The sequence below is a fragment of the Globicephala melas genome, chromosome 20 (assembly GCF_963455315.2).
Source record: "Globicephala melas chromosome 20, mGloMel1.2, whole genome shotgun sequence".
In the NCBI taxonomy this organism is placed as follows: Eukaryota; Metazoa; Chordata; class Mammalia; order Artiodactyla; family Delphinidae; genus Globicephala; species Globicephala melas.
Genome location: NC_083333.1, coordinates 41101571 through 41125662, shown reverse-complemented (window position 1 = coordinate 41125662; position 24092 = coordinate 41101571). Strand labels below are relative to the sequence as shown.

The window sequence follows — 24092 nt, the reverse complement described above, 5'->3', positions numbered from 1 at the left end:
CTAAATGGGTGAGGGAAACTGGAAAAGGCTTGTACTGGTTTGCACATACACCTTATTTCAAAATGTTTCTTTGTAGTATGCCCATGAATGTTGGCAATCTATGTGTACATGATGGCCATAACTTATAAACATAGAACTAAATTCTACCCTGTGCACAGACTTTCCTTTCATTTCATGTGTTGCTAATTTGAGTAATGTGTGTATACATATTATTTAACTGAAGTTTATTTTTTGGCCCATGTACCATAACATGATTCCATTGGAAACTTTCAAATTATTTTAAACTTTTTTTTTTTTTTTTTACTTTGGAGAACATTTTGTACTTTAAACTATCATGGTAGAACAGGTCAAATTGGATAACTCACTGGGAAAGAATAACTCTTCTGGCAGTAGTTGAAGAATTTAAAAAATTCTCTTTACCTGTTGTGTTTGAACTATTACTTACTCATCGTCAGCTATGATTGTCCTCACAAATTCTTCTCTCCCAGTGACCATTTTCATCCAAATAGTACTGTATATTTGAGTAGTGCTTTGCCAGATATTTTCACATGTATATCATTTCAAACATTTCTGTGAGGTAGGCAGCATAGGAGTTCTGATCAACCACCATCTTTCTCTTAATTTTCAGGTGTGAAAATTGAGGCCTAGGGAATTTAAGTGATTCCTTCCTGGTTACATGGGTCATTACTGACAGTCCCAGGGCTGATATCCTGCAATTGTTGGTAACTGGAATTATTATTTACTTTTGTATTTTGTTATGGAAGGGTGCATTTGAACCATTTTAGAGAGATTGAAGAATATTCATTTCTATTCATCCATCAAGTGAGGATAATATTCATCTGTGGGATTGTTGTAAGAATTAGAGATTGTGTACGAAGATGCTGAGTACAGGGCCAGGAGTAGAGCGAGCACTCTGCAAATGGTGGCTCCTGTTATACTTTTCCCAGGATCATGGGATTATTTTTATTTTTTAATTAGAATATACCATTTATTAGAATATACTCTTCTTAATTTTTCTGTTGTTAAAAAAAGTATAAAAATTGTGCTTTTGTGCACCTTGTTTACAGTTTTCTTCATCCCCCAATTGAGCTAACAATATTGGAACAATTAAACTCAAAACAATGTATCAAACTCAAATACAATGCAGGTTTGTAGTTCATGTTTCAACTTTTTTTTTTTTATTGTAGTGGTATCATTTACTTTGGTAAATTCATATCCCAATTTAAAATGCCCCAAAGCAAATAAAACTCTGTTATAAATTCAAGTACTGTATTTTAAAATGTACATGTAATACACACAATAGCTGCATAGTGGAATTACTATAACAAGCAGTTACATTCATGATGCCCAGTACTAAGTTTTCGACACTGCGTATAGATTACACTAGATATATTTCTTTATTTATGATACTGTTACTTAGTACAGTAACTTTAGTACAATAGCTTATACGATTGCATTTCCAAAGCTTTAATAAAGTTAGTAGCATTTAACTAATATTGAATGAAAACATTTTTATGTGTAGGATGTATTTTAGGTCAGATGCTTATGCAAGAATAAGCACTTAACATGCTGTTGTATCCTTGACAAAACAAAATCATCCCTTTCACTAAACAGAATAAGCCAGGCTAAAAGAAATATGATGTAATCAAAAGAAAATTTAAATGTGATTCCCTGTATTATGTTAAAGATTATTTAACATAATTTTCTTCTGGTTAAAATATACTTTTTTTTTTTTTTGGTTGAAAGAAAGAAGAGAGAGAGAGAGGGAGAGTTGTAAAGGCTGTATTAATATGCTAACAGCTGTAGCCCTTAGATGATACTTTAGCTGGGAAAAAAGTATGGTGAGTTGTACTCAATGTTTTTTTCTGCTTAGAAAAAAATTGATAGCCTATAAATTTCTAATGTTTTAAAACAGGTATTTATTATTTAAGGTCTTTAAATATACCTGTATTAAACAAATTAGGTTGTTTAAAAAACTTTGCAACAATACTTGACTTATTCACAAATATATTTTCTATCCATATTTATTGGAGTTTGAACAATTTAAAAACATAAATCCTGCAAATACTCTTAGCTTAGATAACAATACTGTTATCTTAATTCACATAAATGTTTGAACAATACTGTTATCTTAATTCACATAAATGTTCGCAAGAAATATTTATAATACTTTATAGAGTATCTTTAATGCTTGCATCAGAGACTCAAATTAATCACATTTAACTTTACAGATGGAAAAGTTGGGATGGTGAGAGGTTGGATTAACTGTTCTAGTAATTGGAGTAACTAGCTTTCATGTTCTTTTTGTGCAGCTGGACTTCTGATTTTTTTGTGGGGGAGGACACAAACTTTAAAGTTCTTAGAATAAAGTTAACTCTCTGGAAATCAGATAATGATTACAAAAAACTTTCAGATGAAGATTAATTTAATCATCAAATTAGCCCTGGGGTGTGTTCTATAGTTTGCTCAAAACATCTTACAGAAAATAACTTTTATTTTTCTACCTGTGCAAATTATTATCTCAAAAGGGAAACATTTGGTTAAGTGAATAGTCCTCTTTAAAGGTTCATTTATAATTGCTTTCTTTTTTTAAGTAGAAAAATCTTTTTAGATATAACCAGTCATGGAATAATGATGAACAACTCAGTGTGGTTCTTAACATAGTACAGTCATATTTAAACAGACTATTCCATTTTCCTTAGAATGTTCAGACACTGAGTGAAATTTCAAAGGCTTAACTAAACCATCTTAATGCTTACAGTCTCTGATAAAAATTTCAAGGGAAAAAGAAGACTATTTGGAGAATAAATAAAATAGAAACTGTACTAAATTTCTGAGTTTACGCTCCCTCTGTCCAAAAAATACAGCTATAATTAGATTCAGAGACATTTTGTCCCCCCCCCCCTTTTTTTTTTCTGAAGAGTCATACATTGGTCATAACATACATACTTAGTAACTTACATTTTGGGACAGAAGGTGGTCAGCAGGCCTACCTTGGTCCAACCTAATGTCATTTTCACATCAAGTCAAATACTGTCTTTGGATTAATTAGCTGCTGATGGAGGTTTGATAGAGGGGATACTGCATGATCTTCTCATGATAAGCCTGACTTCTATATCTGGTAGATTATCCTGCTTAGTCTGTAAACACCCTTCATCAGTGGCTGCTAAATGAAGATCAAATCGAAGAGAAACAGATTTTTTCCTTAATCGAGGGTTATCTTTAAAGAAGGAACCTTCCCATTCTTTAATAACTTCATCCACTTTCTCTGTCCTGAAATGATAAAATAAATCTTTCTATATGAAGAAGTATGGCTATAGTAAAAAACATGTAATATGTATTGTATATGAAAAATAAATCAAGAAATGTAATTTATATTTACATTTTAAATTATAATTTACATTGTGGCATTTATTATTTATATTCTTTAAAAATCATACTAATAAAATATCTAACTGATTCTATGGAATTCTCATGTTTTGGTTAGATTTTTGGAAAAATGGTCCATTAAGAATAGAGTACTTCATCTGAGTTTTTGTTTATGTATATTTATTCATGTCAGGTTAAAAATCACAATATATAAAATTATGTTTGGAAACGTTCAAAGATTGCTGAGATTACTCAATTGAAGTTAATTTTTTTGGCATATGTTCACTGTTAGTCAAAATTTTTTACTTACTGAATAGTGCCATGAGCTTCAGTGCTTTCTTTCACGACATTTCCATTTAATATTGCTTGTTTGGTCACTGTTTCCACTTTTTCGTTCTCATACTTCTGTGGGACTTTTGTTGAAAAAGATATTTCATTTATAATGGCTGTGAAAATATTATTTATGAAATATTAAATTACAATGTTGAAGTACTATTCACAGTCAATTTTATGTCAAACTTTATTCAAATATTGCTTGTTTTTGCTCCTTTAGAGTATTTATTTATCATCCCTATAAACAGGCACTTCACTTTTTAAGTTAGTTAACTTATATCAGAAACTCACCTGAAGGTAAAACAAAACCAACTCTACTTGTGGTAGGTTTTTGTTCTTTTTTCCCACCTTGGATGCAACCATAATATCTGAAATTGGAAAGAATTATAGGAGCAACATTGTATTAGCATGTAATTGAAACAAATGCTCACAAATAAGAGAATGGATAAATTGTAGTATAGTCATACAAAGGAAATACTACTTAGCAGTGAAAATTAGTGAACTAAGGGTATACTCTATCTGTAGGGAACAATCTCCCAAGTATAACATTGAGTGGGGAAAGAAAGATACATTGTAGCTAATTTTATCAAGGTTAAAAAACATGCAAAACAATTTCACATTTTGCTTAGGGATATATAATGAGACTAATGAGACATAAGCATCAGATCCAGGAGCCAGGTTAGACTGAGGGAAGAGAATGAGATTGGTGGGGGTGTGGTTTAGGTGCTGTGGGTGGGGATTGGGGGGGACTTCAATAACATTGTAAATGTTTCACTTCTTAAACATGGGAGTTCATTATATTTTTCTTGATACTTTGTATATTTATCTTAAATAAATTTAAGATACCTGTGTATCTTAAATATAGCATGATAAAATTTAAAAAATTGTATTAAAGGAATGTTAAAGACCACTTTATCAACATCTTGAATGATTAGGCATTAAATAAAATTTACAACCATTTTATTTCATAATGAATAAATTACATGTATATAGCTATATATATATTTACATAGCACTGTTTTAAGCACTTTACAAACAATTCATTTAATCCTCAGCAATTTTGAGGTAGGCAATATTATTCCCATTTTATAGATGAGAAAACTGAGGAACAGAAAGATTCAGTAACTTTCCCAGCATCACTTAGCTAGTAAGTGGCATATTTTTAATTCAATTTATGTTTTTCAAAGATTTAGTAAATGTCGAGATTTATTATAGGTGAAAGCAGTTTCATCCAGTTTTATAGAGGACTCAGAATTCTGAAGTAAGCAGGAATAAAGGTTTTCTTTTTATGGGAACATGGAAAATTGTACATTGTGCTGTGCCGAAAGCCATATGACCTTATAAGTGATTGCAGATTATGAAATTATGTGAATTAATAAGAATTCCTCTTTTGATACCTTTCGTTACCAGGATATCTGGAAATCTTTCAAATCATGTACTCAGAACAACATTGCTTTCCGTGGTTGTACTATAATAATAATAATAACATTATTATTATTATTATGGTTATAATAATGGTTATTATTATTTTCGTGTTTGATGTGTGTTGGGAGTGGGCCCTTGTGGGAGGGGAAATGTGGTAATGTGTGAATTTTTCAAACTTTCTTTGTGGGTGGTCCATAGAAGGCACTGACTAATTCTAAAAGGGGTGAATGGCCAGGAAAGTGAGAAAGTTAAGGAAGGTCATTTTTGTAGCGATAGAGAATTGTTTACGTTTTGTTCTAGGCTTGCTGTGCTCTTTGTTGTAGCTAATGTCCCTGACTTTGGCTAGTCTGTTCATAATTTTGGGAGGCTGGAAATAGTTCTCCCACATATTTTTTGCAGTGCCTACTAATCCTGTTTTGTGGTAGGAACTCCGTGAGCATGCCTTGGTGATGATGGGTTTTAGATTTAATTTCTCTATCTCAGTGACATAAATGGCTCTGTATTTCTGGTCATTCACTGTATGGAATTAGGTACCTGATTTCTTCCTTTTCCAGGAGGCGGCGATAAGTTGCGATTTCTTGTTCTAGCCTCATCTTCGTGTTGAGGAGCATCTCATGCTCTTGAAGCTGCTTTTCGATGCCGCGCCTTACTTCCTGTAGCTCTTTTTCTAGTCCTTCAATCACTGCCTCTAGGTCTTGCAGCTGCGTCTGGTAATGTTGTTCACTGGCATGTAGGGAGTTTTCAAGGCCCCTTTCCTGTTTTGTACAGATCTTCATCAGTGAATCAGGGAAACTAACTGTGTTTCTGAAATCTGATTTGCAATGTCTTTGTTCTATTGAGTTCTCTTCTTTCTTAAAAAGGTTGCAATAATTGTACAGCCCTTATGCAAGAGGTGTTTCCTTACAGCTTTAGGTATGACCCAAATTTTAAAAAGTTGTATTTTCTATTTACAGCTAGAGAGCTTACTATTTCAAAGGAATCCTGTGATAATTCTTATGTCCAAAAAAAAATCTGCAGTGTGATTAGTTTATTATCACCCTAATTTATTTGATTTCTTAAATATTGAAAAATATAGAATATTAAATATCAAAGCCAGAGCAGACTGCTTATAAAAGGCATTTTCAGAAAGTGTTTAAATATTTTTCTATTAGAATTCTCAGTGGTATGGATAAGACTCCCCACTGTTATGACTTTGGATAATGACAAAGACTCTATTCCCCTACTCTAACAATTAGAGAACCCCAGGGTGATAAGCGAGGGTTATTTCATTTTTAAAGGTGTGAATAAACCTTGAGTGAATTGATAATAGTTATTGCCATGATGGAGGCAGGGCAGTAGTTGAACTAGGTCCATGGATGGAATTCAGTGGTCTGATTTTCAGTTTCTCACTGGCCAGTAATGGACATTATTCCTTTCCCTCTCTTAATCAGATAACATCTGGGGATTCAATGGGCCAGTTGCTTTTGAGATGATTCTCACCACAGCATGGAGAGATTCAATTTCCACTTGCAGGTGATGCCACTGGCGTCGGGCTTCCTTGAGTTCTGCTTGAGCCGCCTTTAAAGCCTCTTCATCTTTGTCCATTTTTTTGCTTAGATCTTCCTCCAACTAGAAGAAAGCCAACAACAACAATAACAACAACAACAACAACAAAAGCACTCTTGAAAGTGAGACATTTAAAAGCAGTTATAGAAAAATAGTACAGGAATCAAATAGTTTTTTCTTTAAATTTTTAAATTACCAATGTGTGTTCTGCTTGGTGCTCCATTACTAATTAATTAAGTTCATGAGCGAGTCAATTGCACTCTCAGCCTCAGTTTTCTAGGATGTAAAATGAACCTCAAAATTCTTTTCCTACCATGACAGTCTATGAAATGTAGAAAAGTACATTTAATGAGAAGTAAGTTTGCAGGACCTAAGTTTGAGACCTCTGATTCTTTTTTATTTTATTTAATTTTTTGATGTGGACCATTTTTTTTAAGTCTTTATTGAATTTGTTAATATTGCTTCTGTTTTATGTTTTGGTTTTTTGGCCGCAAGGCATGTGAGATCTTAGCTCCCCAACCAGGGATTGAACCCACACCCACTGAATTGGAAGGCGAAGTCTTAACCACTGGACTGCCAGGGAAGTCCTGAGACCTCTGATTCTTAACTTTCTATTGTTTATGTTATCATTAAGGAAGAAAGATAGAAAATTAGCTACTGCCCACCCTCCCATATTTTCTTGTAGGCTGCTTCATAAAAGCAGATAAACAGCTACATATCCTAAATCGATCATTTCTAGGACTGGGTATATGGACAGGATACTTCACAATAATTTACAGGATAATTTACAATACTGCTAGAAAGTGTATTATGAATCATTTAGAGAGTTAAGTTATCATAGCCATTAGAGATTCTATAATAGACTTCTGTATTAAGAGAACCCATTGTTGATTTACCTTTCTTAGAAGGCATGTTAGGGCGCGCAGTGGTTGAGAGTCCGCCTGCCGATGCAGGGGACTCGGGTTCCTGCCCCGGTCTGGGAAGATCCCACATGCCGCAAAGCGGCTGGGCCCGTGAGCCATGGCCACTTAGCCTGCGCGTCCGGAGCCTGTGCTCCACAACGGGAGAGGCCACAACAGTGAGAGGCCCGCGTACAGAAAATAAATAAATAAAAATCTATTGTACCACCAAATTAAATTTTTTACATTTTAAAATGCATTTTTATAAATACATTAAGAAGTTCTAATTTTTGCTTCAAAATACTGCAATCAATTGCATACATTGCTCCTACTGCACTTCCCGGACCGGGGCACGAACCCGCATCCCCTGCATCGGCAGGTGGACTCTCAACCACTGCGCCACCAGGGAAGCCCAATAGATTTTTTTTAAAAGGAAATATTGGATTAAATGAAAGTCAATAAAGTTTAGCGCGAGGTATTAGACAACAAAATTCATTCATTTCTTTTGGTTTGTTGTATCACTTATTCTTAGTGTTAAGTTGGCAAAGCCAAGCAGCAACACATATCAGAGCAACTACAAAAGAGGATGACAAGAATTTTGGAAATAGAAGAGCATAAAAATGCTGGTCTCTTGGATGTTGAGTGAGGAGCTGGCAGCTAGGCATGTGTGGTAGCTAGATTCCGAAGATGGCTCCCCATGAATCACACCTCCCCAAATTCATGTCCTTGTTTGGTCCTCTTCCACACTGAATCTGGGATAACCTGTGTCTTGTTTTAGCCAGTAGAATATAGCTGAAGTGCCAGTTCTAGGCCTAAGCCTTAGGAAGCCCTGATGACTTCCACTCCTATGATTTTGGGAGCTCTGGGCCAACATGTAAGAGATCTGGTTACCCTGTTGCAGAGGTCATGTAGAGAGGCCAGATGGAGAGAAACAGGCCCAGTTGTCTCAGCTGAGCCAGCCTTCCAGAAATGCCCTGCCAAGGTGCCAGACACAGGAGTGAGCCACCTTGGATGTCCCAACCTAGTTTTGCCCCAAGATGACTGAAGTCCTAGCCAATGTCATGTGCAGCAGAAGAATAACCCCCACTGAACCCAGTCAAGCCACAGCATCGTGAAAGACAATACAATTGTTTTAATCCACCAAGTTCTGGAGTGGTTTGTTATACAGCAGTAAATAACTAAATTAGCTTATGTTTATTTTGTAATAAATAAGTAAGCAGGCTTCCTTGAATTTATTCCAGTTGATTTTCTAAATTCTTTGAAAAACCATCCCCTAAAGTAGTTTTATGTTAAGAAGATGAAACAAAACTTACTGTAGTCTTGCTTTTTCACTTTATTCACTTCAGCATAATGACTTGTAAACTAAATAACTTGTATTTCTATTATTGCAAAATAAAATGTTTATTTGGCTTATAATTTTTAGAAATTGCCATCTGTTAATTGTTTTCTTCTCTTTGTAAAAGGTGAGTGAACTATTCCAACACTTAAATCAAATATCCCAGTGAATTTGCTTCATCTACGATGCTGATAACTCTTTACGAAGACCGAAAATGTTACCCAGAAGTTAAATGTATGTTGTCACTAAAAATGAATTGCATGCAGTAATGTCCTATGATTTCCCAGCAATATTTTTTCCCTTTTGGGTATGTTCTTAAGTAAACTCTTTGCTGTGTTTGGGTGCTTGGAATAGAACTTGTACTCAGATATGATAGGTAAACCAAAAAAAAAAAACAAAAAAAAAAAACCCTGAATTTCTGAATCTTTGTTTCTAAAAGAGTTGTTTATTCATTTGTTTAGAGATGAGACCTTAATTTATTACTAAAGGTGCTTGTCATTTTAAAACAAAGTAAGTCTATGAAATTAGGATTTAGCTCTTATTTAACTTGACTCTCTTTTAAAAAAATACTTAAATATTGCATGCTTAGTATTAGAAATAAACATTTCTCATCTTTTAGTACAAAAGCAAAAACCTGTAATTGAAGTAGAAAGTCATTTTCGATTTGGCAATTTTGATTGTCCCAATTTATATCATTGTTTCTGAATGCCATGTTCACATACTCAGATGATTTCTATTTATAACAATCTGGTATAAAATTGAACTCATTAAAAAATGATAGAAACCTTTTAGAAATATTTTACTTAGGTTTATCTTGCCAAGTGTGGAAGCTAATAAATCTTACTATAAAGCTTGTCATTTTAAAGATGTTATTTATATTATCTCTATAAATAACTCCATAATAGCTTCGAAGGGTACCTGAAATGTTCCTTCCTGTAGGATGTCTAAAAGAGATTAGAGTGCACCATTTTATTGTCTGTTGATTCCGTGTTTTGTTAATGATAGTAACCTCATGATTTATATAAAAATCAAATGTATCAATCAACATTCATTTAATGGTTATTTAACAGGAATAATCACAGCCTTTCCCCCTGTAGTCCCAGTCACTTTGCAGTAAAACCTAAATTCCTTCCCCAGTATATGCTGCATTGAAAAGGAAATACTGTACCTCAGAGAGGCCGAGACAGGAATTGGATAGACATGGATTGTCTCCTTATCCTGGAAGATGCCTGTCTGTATGAAATCATTACCTGGATCCTTGTTGAGAGCACGGTCTCTATCTGATTTCTGGTGAGGAGCTTTTCATAGTTTGCCCTGATCTCATTGAGTAGCTGGGACAGCTCCATTCTTTTCCCATCCTCCACCTTGGCTATCAGAACCTTATCGATAGGATGAGTCTCTGCCGCAGAACCTGCACTGTCTGCATCGCGCGCAGAGACAGCTCCATGGAGCCTTAAAGATACAGAGCTCCTTTTTTTTCCGGAAGCCACGGATAGCCCGGGTTTCTAATCAATTATGCAAATATTTGATAAACGCTTTTCTCCTATTGTTGTTGCTCTAGTAGAAGTGTCAGGCTCTCTGTAAAGTAACAGAAAAATGAAAACAGTCTCAGTATTCTTGAATTGGTTCTCTAAAACTGAGCACGTTTGGGGGGGGAGTTAATTTAGCTTGTGGAAAGGAAATGGGGCATAACATAAAGAAAATTGTATTTTGTTTTCCCAAGATATTGCGTGGAAATAAATCTGGGCTCAAAACATGGTAACTAAGCTTTCCTTTTATGGCTTTCCTCACCATTTGGATAATTTACACAGAAATGCTGTGGGAGGGCATTAGAATATGTTGTAAACCTTGAATATTCTGACAGTTATTGGAAAAAGCTACCATCAGATTCAGCTGACAGTTGTCATCAGCCGCAGGACTGACTGACAGTATTTCTCTTAAATACATGCTGCGTGGCTCATGGTGGGCTGCTGGTCTGACCGCAGGCTTTGATATATTGTGGTGAATTCCTGAAGGTACATTACAGATGAAGCTATGGCTGGAAGTAAGCGCTAAGAGAGTATGAGAGCTGACCGTTAACATTTCCAGCGTTTTAATAAGGTTGAAGAAATACGATCAGATGGTCCCTGAGCAGGATGTGTTCATTGAGGTAAGATGTATTGTGGGGTTACTCCTTCATGAGTAAACAGAGTTAGTGATAGCTCCTACTTGTAAATATAACATTTGTGCAGCTCTTCTAACTTTAAAAAGCACGTTTACGACTGTCATTCCATTCAGTAGTCACAATCCCTGTCATTTTGTAACGTGTAAAGATGACAAGCCTGAGGCAGGAGGGGTTAGGGCATCTTTCCCAAGGACGTATGGTGATGTTATGGCATCCTTGGGACTGGGACTTTGACTCCTTGGCTGTATTCCAAATATTGTCCCATCTGCCCCTGCATTATGTCTCTCCCCACCTAAATTCCTCGTTTAGCCTGGCAAGCTGGTTGTTAGATATGACTCAGAATATTTTTGAGATTAGATCTATCACTGTTGTTATTTGTAGAGTGGCTTGGCTGAAAGTGTATCTGGAGTGTAGTTCAGGAAATAATCAATCTTTGGCTCTAGTGCTCACAGGGCCTTTGAATGTGCACCATGCTCTTTTAATTTCTGAATTAACTCACTACTGGCCGTCCAATCTATGCTGGGCATTCCCACAGTCGCCTCCAAAGAAAGCTGGCAGACCAGAGCCCCTGCTGAGAGGCGAGTTTCCGGGTCATTCTTGTACTCTGTTTCATTTGACCCATGCCTCCTCCACCCTCCCCACTGGTCACAGTGGATTGGCCTGCGCTGGACACTTGACCTAAGGATAAACAACCTGTAGGTCAGAGACCTATGAGGTAGGCTGACGCAAAAGCTCTGACTGAAGAGCATCACTTATGATTATTTAGGACAAACTGATTCTCGTCTTTTGGTAATTGCAACTGAGAAATAGGAAGAGAATCAGGCATTGATAGTGGGAGGAGAATCAGGAAAGAATTAAACTCTTGTTGCTTTATCTAGCTCCTGCTGTTCTCTGCCTAAAATACAGAGAGCTGAACTAGATTCCCCGGAGGACAGGCCTGGCAATCTGCATCTGAAACGAGCCTCTCGGGTATTTCTACCCTATAGCAGTGCTTTCGATAGAAATAGAATGCAAGCCACAAATGCAAACCACGTATGTAATTTAAACTTTCTAGTTGTCATATCAAAAGATAGAAACAAGTGAAATGAATTTTAATATTATATTTTATATATCTGAGCTATATCATGTCATAAATATGAATTTGTGCTTTTTTTTGGCCACGCCGCACAGCTTGCGGGATCTTAGTTACCCCACCGGGGATTGAACCCGGGCCCCAACAGTGAAAGTGCTGAGTCCTAACCACTGGACTGCTAGGGAATTCCCTCAATATAAATTATTATTATTATTATTATTATTATTAATTTATTTATTTATTTTTGCGGTACGCGGACCTCTCACTGTTGTGGCCTCTCCCGTTGCGGAGCACAGGCTCCGGACGCGCAGGCTCAGCGGACATGGCTCACGGGCCCAGCCGCTCCGCGGCATGTGGGATCTTCCCAGACCGGGGCACGAACCCGTGTCCCCTGCATCGGCAGGCAGACGCTCAACCACTGCGCCACCTGGGAAGCCCCAATATAAATTATTAATGAGATATTTTACATCCTTTATTTTTGGTACTGTCTTTGAAATCCAGTGTGTATTTTTATGCCCATCTCAATTTGGATGAGCCATGTTTAAAGTGCTCAGTAACCATGGGGCTAGTGGGGAAGTCCCTGTATGTACTTGGGCACCCATTCAAGTACCTAATTTTGTTGTATACGAGGGTCCCGAATCTTAATCCATTTAGTGTTTTGCCTGTCTTACACATAAATGTTGTGATCAGGTTTTATTCTAAGAAGTGTACCAGAGGGACTTCTCTGGTGGCGCAGTGGTTAAGAATCCTCCTGCCAATGCAGGCGACACAGGTTAGAGCCCTGGTACGGGAAGATCCTACATGCAGCGGAGCAACCCACGAGACACAACTACTGAAGCCTGCGCGCCTAGAGCTTGTGCTCCGCAACAAGAGATGTCCCCGCAGAGAAGCTGGCGCTCCGCAACGAAGAGTAGCCCCCGCTCGCCACAACTAGAGAAAGCCCTCTCGCAGCAACGAGGATCCAACGTAGCCAAAAAAAAAAAAAAAAAAGTGTACCAGATAGAACTGATGGTGACACAAGTTCCTATCAAGTGGATTTCTCCTCCAGGCATTTGTAAATACAAATCTCTTTTCTTTAGACAGACATATCAGTCTAACTGATCTTTTAATTTAGGGGATAATCTCATAGAGCCCGGGTATTATTTTGCTTATTAAGTGTAATTTCTTTAGCAGCTTAAATATTGTGAATTTCTTTTTAAATCAGTCACGCCATTTAATAGGATTATAGATGCATAATTCATCAGCAAATAAAGATGTATTTTTTTGTACTTTAAAAAAATTGTTGTAAGTGACAGGACTTTACTTTGCTAGTTTGTCCTCTTTTTGTTATATTGCTGATTTTTCTCACGGGAACATGCCTGCACACGATCTGGTTTAATCTTGTGTTTCATGTATCAATTAAGAATATAATTAGACAGATCTGTGTTGGAATGTGTTTGTCAGCATTTTCCAGCATGTTTCAAGGTGCGTGAGCGAAGCTGACATGCATTTCCATATGTCCTGCACATGCATTTCGTGTCGGGTGATTAATCAAGGCATGGTACACACACCAGTGTGTTCTTGGCAGATACTGAGTTCATTCTTTGCTGTTGAAACTCAAGAGTAAAACCCAGGGCTACTTCTCTAACCAAAGATTTGGCTTTTGGGTCCTATTTTCTCTGGCATTTTCCACAGCACTCCCCTTCCTACCTTGTTCATTGCAGCCCAACACATGGATGTTTCATGCTCCAAAAATGACCATTACCAGAGAGTGAGGCCAGTTTAGGATATCAATTATAAACAGTTTCAGTGTATTACAAATACAATGCATGTTATATTGTTATCATTGCACACCGTAAGCGCTAAACAAAACTATCCAGGAATAGTTCAATTTTCTTTTCTCTACCCCTTTTTCATCTGGAGGTCCCAACCTTTGAAGTTGTAGTTCTTAGGCTAAAACTGTGCACCCATCCACTGGTCCCACTTGAGCCACAATATTGGCCTTTCTTTTCTGGTCCCTGAAAGAGAGATCTTGGTTGGGTCCCAAGTACATCTTCTTCACCAATTTGACAGGTGTCCCCTTAGCTTCCCTTCCTGCCATTGAAATACTGATTTTTCTAAACCTCCTTCCTCTACCTGATGACATTGGCCCTGCTGTCTTCTAGTAAGTGTCCTGGAGAGTCTAGTCTTAGTTAATTTCCGCTTATCTTAGTTTATTCTAGACAATTTAATCCCTTTTACTTGCATTCATTCTTTCTTGGATTTTATCTTTTTGTCTTCTTTTTGTCTCTCTTTAAACATTTTTAAAAGTTTATTTTATTGAAATATAGTTGATTTACAGTGTTGTGTTAATTTTTGCTGTACAGCAAACTGATTCAGTTATACATATATATACATTCTTTTTCATATTCTTTTCCATTATGATTTATCACAGAATATTGAATAGTTCCCTGTGCTATACAGTAGGACCTTGTTGTTTATCCATTCTGTATATAAGAGTTTGCCTCTGCTAATCCCAAACTTCCAATCCATCCCTCCCCCACCTCACCACCCTGGCAACCACATGTCTGTTCTCTATGTCTGTGAGTCTGTTTCTGTTTTGTAGCTAGGTTCATTTATGTCATATTTTAGATTCCACATATAAGTGCTAGCATATGGTATTTGTCGTTTTCTCTCTGACTCGCTTCACTTAGTATGATAATCTCTAGGTCCACCCATGTTGCTAAACATTTTAATTTTGTTAATTTTTTTTTTTTTTTTTTTTACCTAGTCCATTCTCATAGCTTCCTGCCCTGCACAGCAGTTTTTAGCATCCTGGTTGATAGTCCCCATAGTTTCCTAAAGGCATCGCTTAATTCTGCTCAACTCTTCCCCTGAATGCAGCTGTGAGTTTTCTTCTGTTCAGCCTGGTCTGTATTTCTCTTGATAGTACTCTGTAACTATTACTTGACAGTTCATAATTCACATGTGTTCATTCATTCAAGGACATTTAAAATTTTAAATGAAACTTTTGAGGTAATTGTAGATTCAGCTGTAAGGAAGAGGACAGAGAAATCCCACATGCCCTTTACTGAGCACCTCCAATAGTAACATCTTATGAACAAAGGGACAAAATGACAACCAGGATATCGACACTGATGCAGTCAAGATACAGGACATTTCCATCGCCACAAGGCTCTCTCCTGTCGTCCAGGGCCTTTTCTGAGTGTTAGCTCTGGGCAGTGTGCTGGGCACCAGGAGGGGTGCAGAAAGGAAACAGATACTGATCCTGTTGAAACTGCTTCAATTCAAGATAGAAAGTGGGAAGTACCACAGAAAGGCACCTCTGAGGAGGGAGTAATTACTTTCTGCTGAGGAGATCAGAGAAGGCTTATAAGGGCAAATACAAATGAAAAATAAGAGGCTTAATTCTCTTTACCGAAAATAAGGGAAGAGACCCCCCCCCCCGCCTCTCTTTTCTTAGAGCAATTACTTTAGAAACCTTGTAAATTCTTTCTCTGTCTCTTTGAAATGTAAGTGAATCCTTTTCAAACCTAAACAAGCCTTTGGCCAGGTTTATGACCCAGGAATCTCTTTCTCAAGGACCTGGAACGTATTTTGGAATGTGAACATCCAAGGAATATAGCACCCCTGTCTCCCAGTTCTTGTGGGAAGGTAGGAGGCTCTCTGCAGAACTACCTCCTGTTACAAGAAGTGTACTTTTCTTTTATATGAAGCCATTAGTGAACACAGATGGTAGCCCCAATCACCAGGTAAAGTTGCCCCAATTACCAGATGAACTATGTGACAAATGATGATGTCAAGCCCTCTTACTTGAGGACTGGTTATCATTTGTCTTGAGAACAGGGATGTAATGGGTTTTACCTGCTTGGCTATAAAAGGGTAGGATTTCCTTCTGTCTGTGGTCTCAGTGGATTGAATTTGATGTTCATCACATTCTGGTTTAATGCTTATTCAATAGCAAAATGTTTTCTTTCTCTAATACTTTTGTGGAGAGGTTTTCTGGATGAGAAGATTTTGTTTTTAATTATATTTCCCCAAGAAGTTTAACGGAGTAAGCAGTCTCTGATCTTGGCTATGAAGGATAGCCTACATGTCATAGGCAATCTATTTTAAAATATCTAACATTTCCTATTTGTAGTTTAGCCCACACTTAGAACGCTATTTTAGGCAGGTGGCAATGGAGGCTTTGCCTTGCAATTAAAAAAAATTAATTGAGGTGAAATTCACATAACATAAAATTAACCATTAAAAGATGTACAGTTTATTTAGTACATTCACAAGGTAAGGTAACCAACACATGTATCTAGTTCCAAACCATTTTCATCACCTCAAAAGAAACCCATATTCATTAAGCAGTCACTTGTCATTCATCTGATCCCCCAGCCTACGTAACCATCAATTTGCTTTGTGTCTTTATGGGTAGCAGCACTAATCATAATACCCCAAATGTGGAAATAACGCGTTTCCATCAACAGGTGAATGAACAAAGAAATTTTGGTATATCCATACACTGGAATATTATTCAGCCATAATAAGGGATGAAGTACTGATACATGCTACAACATGCATGAACCTTGAAAACGTCACACTACGTGAAAGAAGCCAGACACAAAAGGACATATCTTGCATGCTTCTGTCTGTATGAAATATCCAGAATCGGTTAAAAAAAAACCATTTTTTTTTTTGGGAGGGAACATTCTAGCACATATGGGTAGACATTATATGCTAGACTTTGAACCCTTATCACAGATGGTGTGGCCGTCATGTAAAGTGTTTTCTGGTAAAAAGTAGCAGTAAAGAGGGATTGGTGGGAAGTAGAAAAATCAGAGGGTGGCTGATGGTGGGGGACACAAAAGTTTACAGAAATTCCCCTGCTTGGCTTTGAACATTCATCTTAGCTAAGCAAGCTGTGTCTCTGTGTGAAACTTCTCTGACGTTAGTGCTGGTTGCTTCCTAGGTCTGGATACATGCTGGATACACAACTGTTATAGTAGCGATTGTCTGGTCCTCAGAATTGAGCATGTTTGTGTTTCAAATGCCTTGAATGCAGGACTCGGCTTTAGTTTTCCTCTTTTGTTTTCTCCAGTAGCTTCCCCAGGACAGATTGTGTGGGCACTGGGAAAAGAACAGTGTGGATCACATTCAAATGTATGACTTAGTACTTATTTGTAACCCAAGTTCATATATCTTTGGATATTATTTTTGCTTATTGGTCTTCACATAATGGCTTGAATTACTGAGTTCTATTTTCAGGTTTAAAGGCTCTCCCACTGCACAAACTGGCTAGATGAACATGTCTATTCTAGAAGCAAACTCTCCACAACCTGTGTCTCCTTCTGCCTTCTTACTTCCCCATGGTGCTTATCACCTCCTTAGTTTTCTGCTGCCATTGCAGAGTCCTCTAACTTCTTCTGGGCTGGACTCTGCTCTCTGACAGCTGCTACCAGATGCATCTGTTTTTGTCTCCCCATCCTTCTCTTCTTCCCTTGCTTTCAACTTTCCAGTCAGTCTCTGAGTATCCAAGCACCCTCAGCTGCTCAGTACTGTTGTACAGCTTTGAAGGACGCGATGTGTGTAGCTGGTAGTGTGGCAGCTGGTATCTACACGTGGATCCCTTTCTAAGTAAGCTTTATATATAAAAACAGGAATCTCAGAAGTGGTACATTTAGGCTCTTTATAAAAAGACATTTTACAAAAGAAATTTTAGCTGTACTGTTATTTAAAAAATGATATTTCCCCACAGGTTTGGAGGAGGTAGACTCTGACTTTGGCTATTAAATAAATGCATTTAAAATATATTTAGATTAAAAAAATTTTATTTGTTCACAACCTTTAAGTGAGATTCAAAATGCTTGGTAATTGTTTTCTCCTTAACTAGATTGTGAACTTCTCAAGGGCAAAGAGCGCATGTCTTGTTTCTTTGGAAACTGCCCCAACTCCCACTAATTTAGTGGGGTTTCCTACTAACCCCTTAGACTTAACGCTTGCTTTTGAACAAACGAATGAATACCAGAGTAGATTATCTTTTATTGATGTTATATCTTGTCTTGAAAATGAGTGGCTATTGTCAAACTTCTCTTAAAAGTATGTTTTGAGTTCTGGAATGTTCAAGGCAAAGCTCTGGTTTGTTTTGACTTTCTTATTGTATAACCATGAGAGGAGTTGCTCTCTTAGGGATTACTGTTGTACATTTAGGATTGAATGATAATCTTTTCCTCTTGCGCGTGGGGCTGTGTTCAGATTAAAGACACTAATACAGCATACTGGCAATTTTTGTGTAATGCAGCTTAATTACACCTGTAGATCATATCATTTTACATGAATGTAATACTTCTACCTTCGTGAACAATTTTGAGCGTTTGGAGGAAATGCTGGAGTCTGTAGATTTTAACCTTGAAAAATCATTATCTTTGAAACCTCTCCAAGCAGCCACAAGACTAGCTACTCATGTCTTGAAAGAGCTGTTCATTGAAGTCAGCACTGTTTGAGAATTAGGAAAACATTTTCTATTCTCTTTGACAAATTCTCAATATTAATCTCAAAGATTGAGTAAAACAGAACCCACTCTTTTTTCAACTGTATGATCCTATATGATACCGTTGATGGTTTAGCTATGCTACCTTCTTACTTTTAACTATAACTTTGTGTAGTTAACAATAACTTCTGAGCTATCTTTGAAAGAATCTGGTATTAAGGTTAAAATGTGCAAGATTCATTTTCTGATTTTGTGCTTAACACAGTTGTTGATTTCTTGAAGGCTGTGGTCTGCAATACTATTTGCGGTATAAAATGTTCTGAAATTTGTGAACGTTTAAAAATTTCCTTTTCATTTTTTTTGGCCTCTCAATTTGACTTTTATGTCTCTTCTGCTTCTTACACCACTGGTGCTTTCAGTAAAAAAAAAAAAAATAAAAGTTTTAATATATTTTAAGATGTCTTTTGGCTTAAAATACAAATGATCACATTGGGAAATTAATACTTTCTGAAATTTAGTCCAGCCTATATGAAAACAAAGCTGTCGGTAGGGCAAGAATAGTTGCCATTTAGTGATTCCATGTTCTGCTGCACCTTTTACAAGTATCTCCACACTGTTGCCTTCAGAAAAAATCATTATACTAATCCATTAAGCTTCAACTCCTTCATAATCACTTTTGTCAAATGGCTCATCTCCCCAGCGGCTCACACCATCTATGATTTCTGACTCCAGAAGTGAAATTGGGTGATATGTGGTACCACAGGTACCACAAGCTCAGTTACCCTCAAAAATCATTATCTTTGAAACTTCTCCAAGTGGTTAGAAAACCAGTGACTCTTACCTTGAAAGAGATTTTCACAGAAGTCAGCAGTGATTGAGAATTAGGGCAACATTTTCAGTTCTCTTTGAGAATCCTAAATGTTAACCTTTTAGGATTAACTTTGATCTTTTTTCAACCGTATGATGCTATATGATACCTTTGATAGTTCAGCTATATTACCTTATTACTGTACTTGCCTATTCTAAACAATCAATAACTGTCTTTTGAGTTGAGTTGAGTACCTACAAGACAGACTCTGCATGATTCCGTTCTGAATATGTGTATTTTTGTGTGTGACTCACTTCTGGAAAGGACCTCTCTGTTGTGCTTCTTGAGATAATTCATACCTCAAAATATATTTAGTTCTGAATTTCTAGAGCTGTATTAGTTGTAAAGTCATTTTTAAAGTGTACTCTAAAAGTCCGACCGTTTACCAGTTGGTTAGGATTTTGGCTGTGTATAATAAATTTCACATACCAATTAAGACTACTGTGTTTTTCATGCTCTGCATACTTACCTTAGTGAAACTTGTAGGCAACTGTCCATTGTATCTCTGGTTGTCTATTGGATATTTCCAGTTGGGTATTCCATTGTTACATCAAACTCAATATACGTACAACTTGCTCTATTATCTTTTCTCCTAATTCTGCTTTCCCTCCCAACTTTCCAATTTTTATTCTGCTTTAAAATTGAAAAATTTTTGTTTACCCTGTCTTAGCTCTTTAAAGTCTAGTAATTGTCCAAATCCTGTCTCCAGATTCTTTATGTCTCCCAGGATTATCTCAATCCAGCAAATTTTCAATTTATCCTTGAGTTGCTACAGTAAGCTACTCACTTTGTCTCTAGTCTCTATCCCCACCACTCCAATCCATCTTGTGTGCAGAGGTTGTATTAATTTCCTTAATCAACCCTTGATAGGTTTCTCCTAAGCCTAAAGCTTCCAAGAGTTCTCTGTAGAGCTTAACATTAGTTTCTACTCCTCAGAGAAGCTAAGACCCTCCATGGTTTGACCCTATTCCATGTATCTAGTCTTATCCCTGTCATTCTCCAAAGGCGAATTCTTTATTCTGCCAGATTCAACGTCATAGTTCCATGTAAATCATGGTCAGTCCTATCACTTTTCCTTCATTCATATTGGCTTCATGTCTGCCTATTCAAATCCTTTCTTTAAAATTCAAGCCTTTTTACTTTATTGAAACTAAAAGCATTATTGAATAGATGCAAGGTAATAATTATAAACTGTGTACAATGTATTGAGAAAAACAATGCAGCAGATACCCATGAACCACACTCAGAAATGAAACGTTGTCATTACCACTACAATTGAGTCACTTGTATGCCCTCTTCCTGACCCTGAATTTTGTGTTTATATTTTATTTGCTGTTCTTTTTAGTTTAACCTTTTTTGTTTGCATCACTAAACCATACATCGTTTCGTAATGGTACAGTACATGTTTTTCAACTTTACATAAATGAAATAATTCTTACTTATGAAACATAAATTAGGTAGTGATTATTTGAACACAAAACATTCTTGTAAATACAGGCCTTCTATAGTGTATTCAGCTAAAATATTTTTTTCATTTTTAGGATTTCATTTATTTCCAAAAAGAAAAACACTCTTTTCATAACTTGTGACTCCAGTATAAAAATAAGCATGACTTCACGTAGCGTTTCTCTCCTTGGCTTATGTCTTCCATTGTGCCATTGAAGGTAACCATGTCTTACTCTGTCTGAAGCTGTCGGCTACTAGTTTTATATTGTCAGTCTTCAGCATGAAGCTGGTGTCGTTAATGGTTGCATCTGATATCTGGGAAAGCAGGACACAAAAAAGTTGTGTTTGTTACACTCACATTTGTAACTTCTGTACACTGGTATTTAGCGATGACAATTTCAGGGTCTTCAATGAAATTTTAGATGTATATGATTCCTTAATGACAAATACATTAAATAATTGCTTAAATATTTCTTTATAGCATTTATCTCTTCTTTTGAGAATAAAATAACTGTAGGCAATTTACTTAGTCTAATTTCATTTAAGTATTTTGGAGACATTTCTACAACTCCTTCCATAAAATGAGCTATATAAAAGTGAGCTAATTAGAAAAAAACCTAATATTGCTAAGAGGTATATTTTGTTGCTTGTTAAATTCCTTAATCTGGTTAAATTGAGAAAAGTACAGGTATATGTGTAAGATGTTCCTAATCTTTTAATATTTTGTCATTTTTAGTGTAGTTCTTTCATCCAGCAGTAGCAAAGTTTCTTACCTTGTTTTGAAGTTCCCCTATTATCCTGTAATATTTCTTGTAGTTCTGTTTTGCTTCTTGACCATTAGCTGCAGGTCCAAAATTTCTTATGCGATGCTTTGATTTTATATTCAAGTATGCTGTTTGCCTGCTCCAGAGCCCCACCTGGCCCAGGGAAACTGTGGAACGGTCCTTTAGATTTCTTATCCTATTCTTCCCTCCCCTGCTCCCAAGTTGGCACTCCCGAAGTTGGTGGGAAAAGCTCACCAGAAGCCACCTAAACCACATTTCTCCCCTACAAGTCTTCCTTTCCCTTGACCAGAGATTAATTGCCATAGACTTGATTTTTGGGCAAAGTGTGACATGAAAGGCTTCAACCCTGCAAAACCCAATGCCTCCAGGAGAGTATTGAGCGGTATCAATTAGTAACTCCTTTTAGAGCCGATAAAGTGGATGCTTCATCTCTGATAGAATCACTTTCAGGATTTTTTTTTTTTTTTTTTTTTGCGGTACGCAGGCCTCTCACTGTTGTGGCCTCCTCTCCCGTTGCGGAGCACAGGCTCCGGACGCGCAGGCTCAGCGGCCATGGCTCACGGGCCTAGCCGCTCCGCGGCATGTGGGATCTTCCCGGACCGGGGCACGAAGCCGTGTCCCCTGCATCGGCGGGCGGACTCTCAACCATTGCGCCACCAGGTAAGCCCGGGGGATACTCTTCACTGCGGTACGCCGGCTTCTCATTGCGGTGGCTTCTCTTGTTGCAGAGCACGGGCTCTAGGCGCGCGGGCTTCAGTAGTTGTGGCATGTGGGCTCAGTAGTTGTGGCTCGTGGGCTCTAGAGTGCAGGCTCAGTAGTTGTGGCACACGGGCTTAGCTGCTCAGAGGCATGTGGGATCTTCCCGGACTGGGGATCGAACCCGTGTCCCCCGCATTGGTAGGCAGATTCTTAACCACTGAGCCACAAGGGAAGTCCCTTGTCTCTTGTTTCTAATCTCTGTGAGGATGGACGCCACCTCCAGCATCCTCACTGTTCTTGTCCATTGTCCTTTGAGGTCAGAAAGACAATGAATGAATCTCTGGATCCAAGGTCAACAATGAACGTCTATGTGCAGGTTGGCATTGGCTCTTCCTTCTTGTCCGTAAGTCCAATTCAGAAAAAAGAAACACATTCCTCTTACTTAAAAGTCGACTGGAGAGCTGAACTTTAGAGTTTCAAAATAAAGCCTATGCCTGTTGTGTGGTTTTAAAATAATTTTAGGGCAGATAATAAGGTGTGAACACCCTGTCCTTAACATTTTATTCAGCACTCTAAATAAATTTCACAATCCAAAATGGTTCAATCATTTCAGTTTTTAAAATCAAATGAGCTCATTTTACTGAACATTCTACTGCATCTCAGTATGTTGGCACCTGTGATCTGGCCCTTTCCATGTCTGTAAACAATCATTTAGTACCAATACAGCATCTCAACACATGCCAAGGAAACCCAGAATGAGGGTTTCACCTCAAGATAATTTTCAGAGTAGCCATATACTTTTGCCCTGACATGAGGCTAATACTAGCCGTAAACATAGGTCCCAGGTGGTACAGGACTAGAAGACTGGACGTGGGAAGACTCATGGAGAGAGGCTTTCCCGATGTGACTGCGATGGGAGGCCACATACAGCTGGTTTCCATGTCTGTCCTTCTGTCTTTAATCCAGGCTGAATCAGCGAGTTCATATTTCTGAACTTTTCAGTAGAGGAGAAACATCCAAGGTTTAACTTGCTGTAATGCTTTGATGGGAAACATATGTTTGACTTAAGACAGTGTTGCTCTTTTTCTCTGAATAGTGGTTGATGCTTAGCTATCAACTTCATTCTGTGGTTACAGAGTGCCTACAGATTCATTTTTTATGTTTTATTCAGTGTGCCTAGAGGAAAACAAACTACATTATTTGGTTGTTTTTATTATTAAGGTTTGATACTCTCATGCAGCTCTTATTGATTTTATATTTGAAGGTACAATTTACATGAATTACATTCAGGTTTACTCTTTTGTAATTTTGAATTTGGGTTTTTATGCCAAGTCCCATGTCCTTTTCTTAAGGACTGGCTTGTGGGATTGATGATCTAATTTGTGGTCTGGTCATATTAAATTCCTTGAGTGGGAAAGTCCTTACCCAGCCTGGCTTTGTCCTTTGCCTGTTTCTTCCTGAGACTGACCTATACCACCCCCTACCCTACTTTAACAGGCTTCGTTTCCCAAGCAAGACAAGACAGAGCTCTGTGGACCACCCATGGGGTAAAAGACTTCAGCAATGGAGAGTGGGAATAGGAAACACCAGCTTGGCTAAGTGACAATTTTTGGTTAGAGGTGTGGCTAGATTTGACAAGGGAGCAAATATCTGAGCATCTGTTCCCTTTGGGACTTGCAAGGTTTTCGGAAATC

General features: G+C 37.4%; 2 protein-coding genes across 7 annotated transcripts in view; one reads left to right on the top strand and one right to left on the bottom strand.

Annotated features, from left to right (window-relative positions):
- The window catches only part of LOC138842462 (uncharacterized), a 147443-nt gene that overhangs the window by 4023 nt on the left and 119328 nt on the right, over positions 1 to 24092 (top strand). For 2 of the 4 annotated variants that reach the window (XR_011377021.1, XM_070044410.1), the window contains exon 2: positions 22184 to 22359. The gene's annotated coding sequence lies outside the window, so the exon portion shown is untranslated. Of the gene's footprint in view, positions 1 to 10821; positions 11057 to 22183; positions 22360 to 24092 lie in introns of those variants that run through there. The other 2 variants (XM_070044411.1, XM_070044413.1) reach the window with 2 other exon arrangements.
- KRT222 (keratin 222) lies at positions 1855 to 10367 on the bottom strand. Of its 3 annotated transcripts, none has more exons than XM_060290117.1 (6): positions 10158 to 10367; positions 6607 to 6735; positions 5662 to 5882; positions 3994 to 4070; positions 3680 to 3782; positions 1855 to 3273 (listed from the first exon to the last, which is right to left on the bottom strand). In XM_060290117.1, exons 1-6 carry the CDS (start codon positions 10251 to 10253, stop codon positions 3045 to 3047), a joined length of 855 nt encoding a protein of 284 aa, XP_060146100.1. In that variant the 5' UTR covers positions 10254 to 10367; the 3' UTR covers positions 1855 to 3044. The 3 variants fall into 3 exon arrangements, with proteins under 3 accessions (XP_060146100.1, XP_030696019.1, XP_030696020.1); XM_030840159.2 differs by having other exon boundaries at positions 3680 to 3815; positions 10158 to 10363; XM_030840160.2 differs by having other exon boundaries at positions 3680 to 3815; positions 10076 to 10301.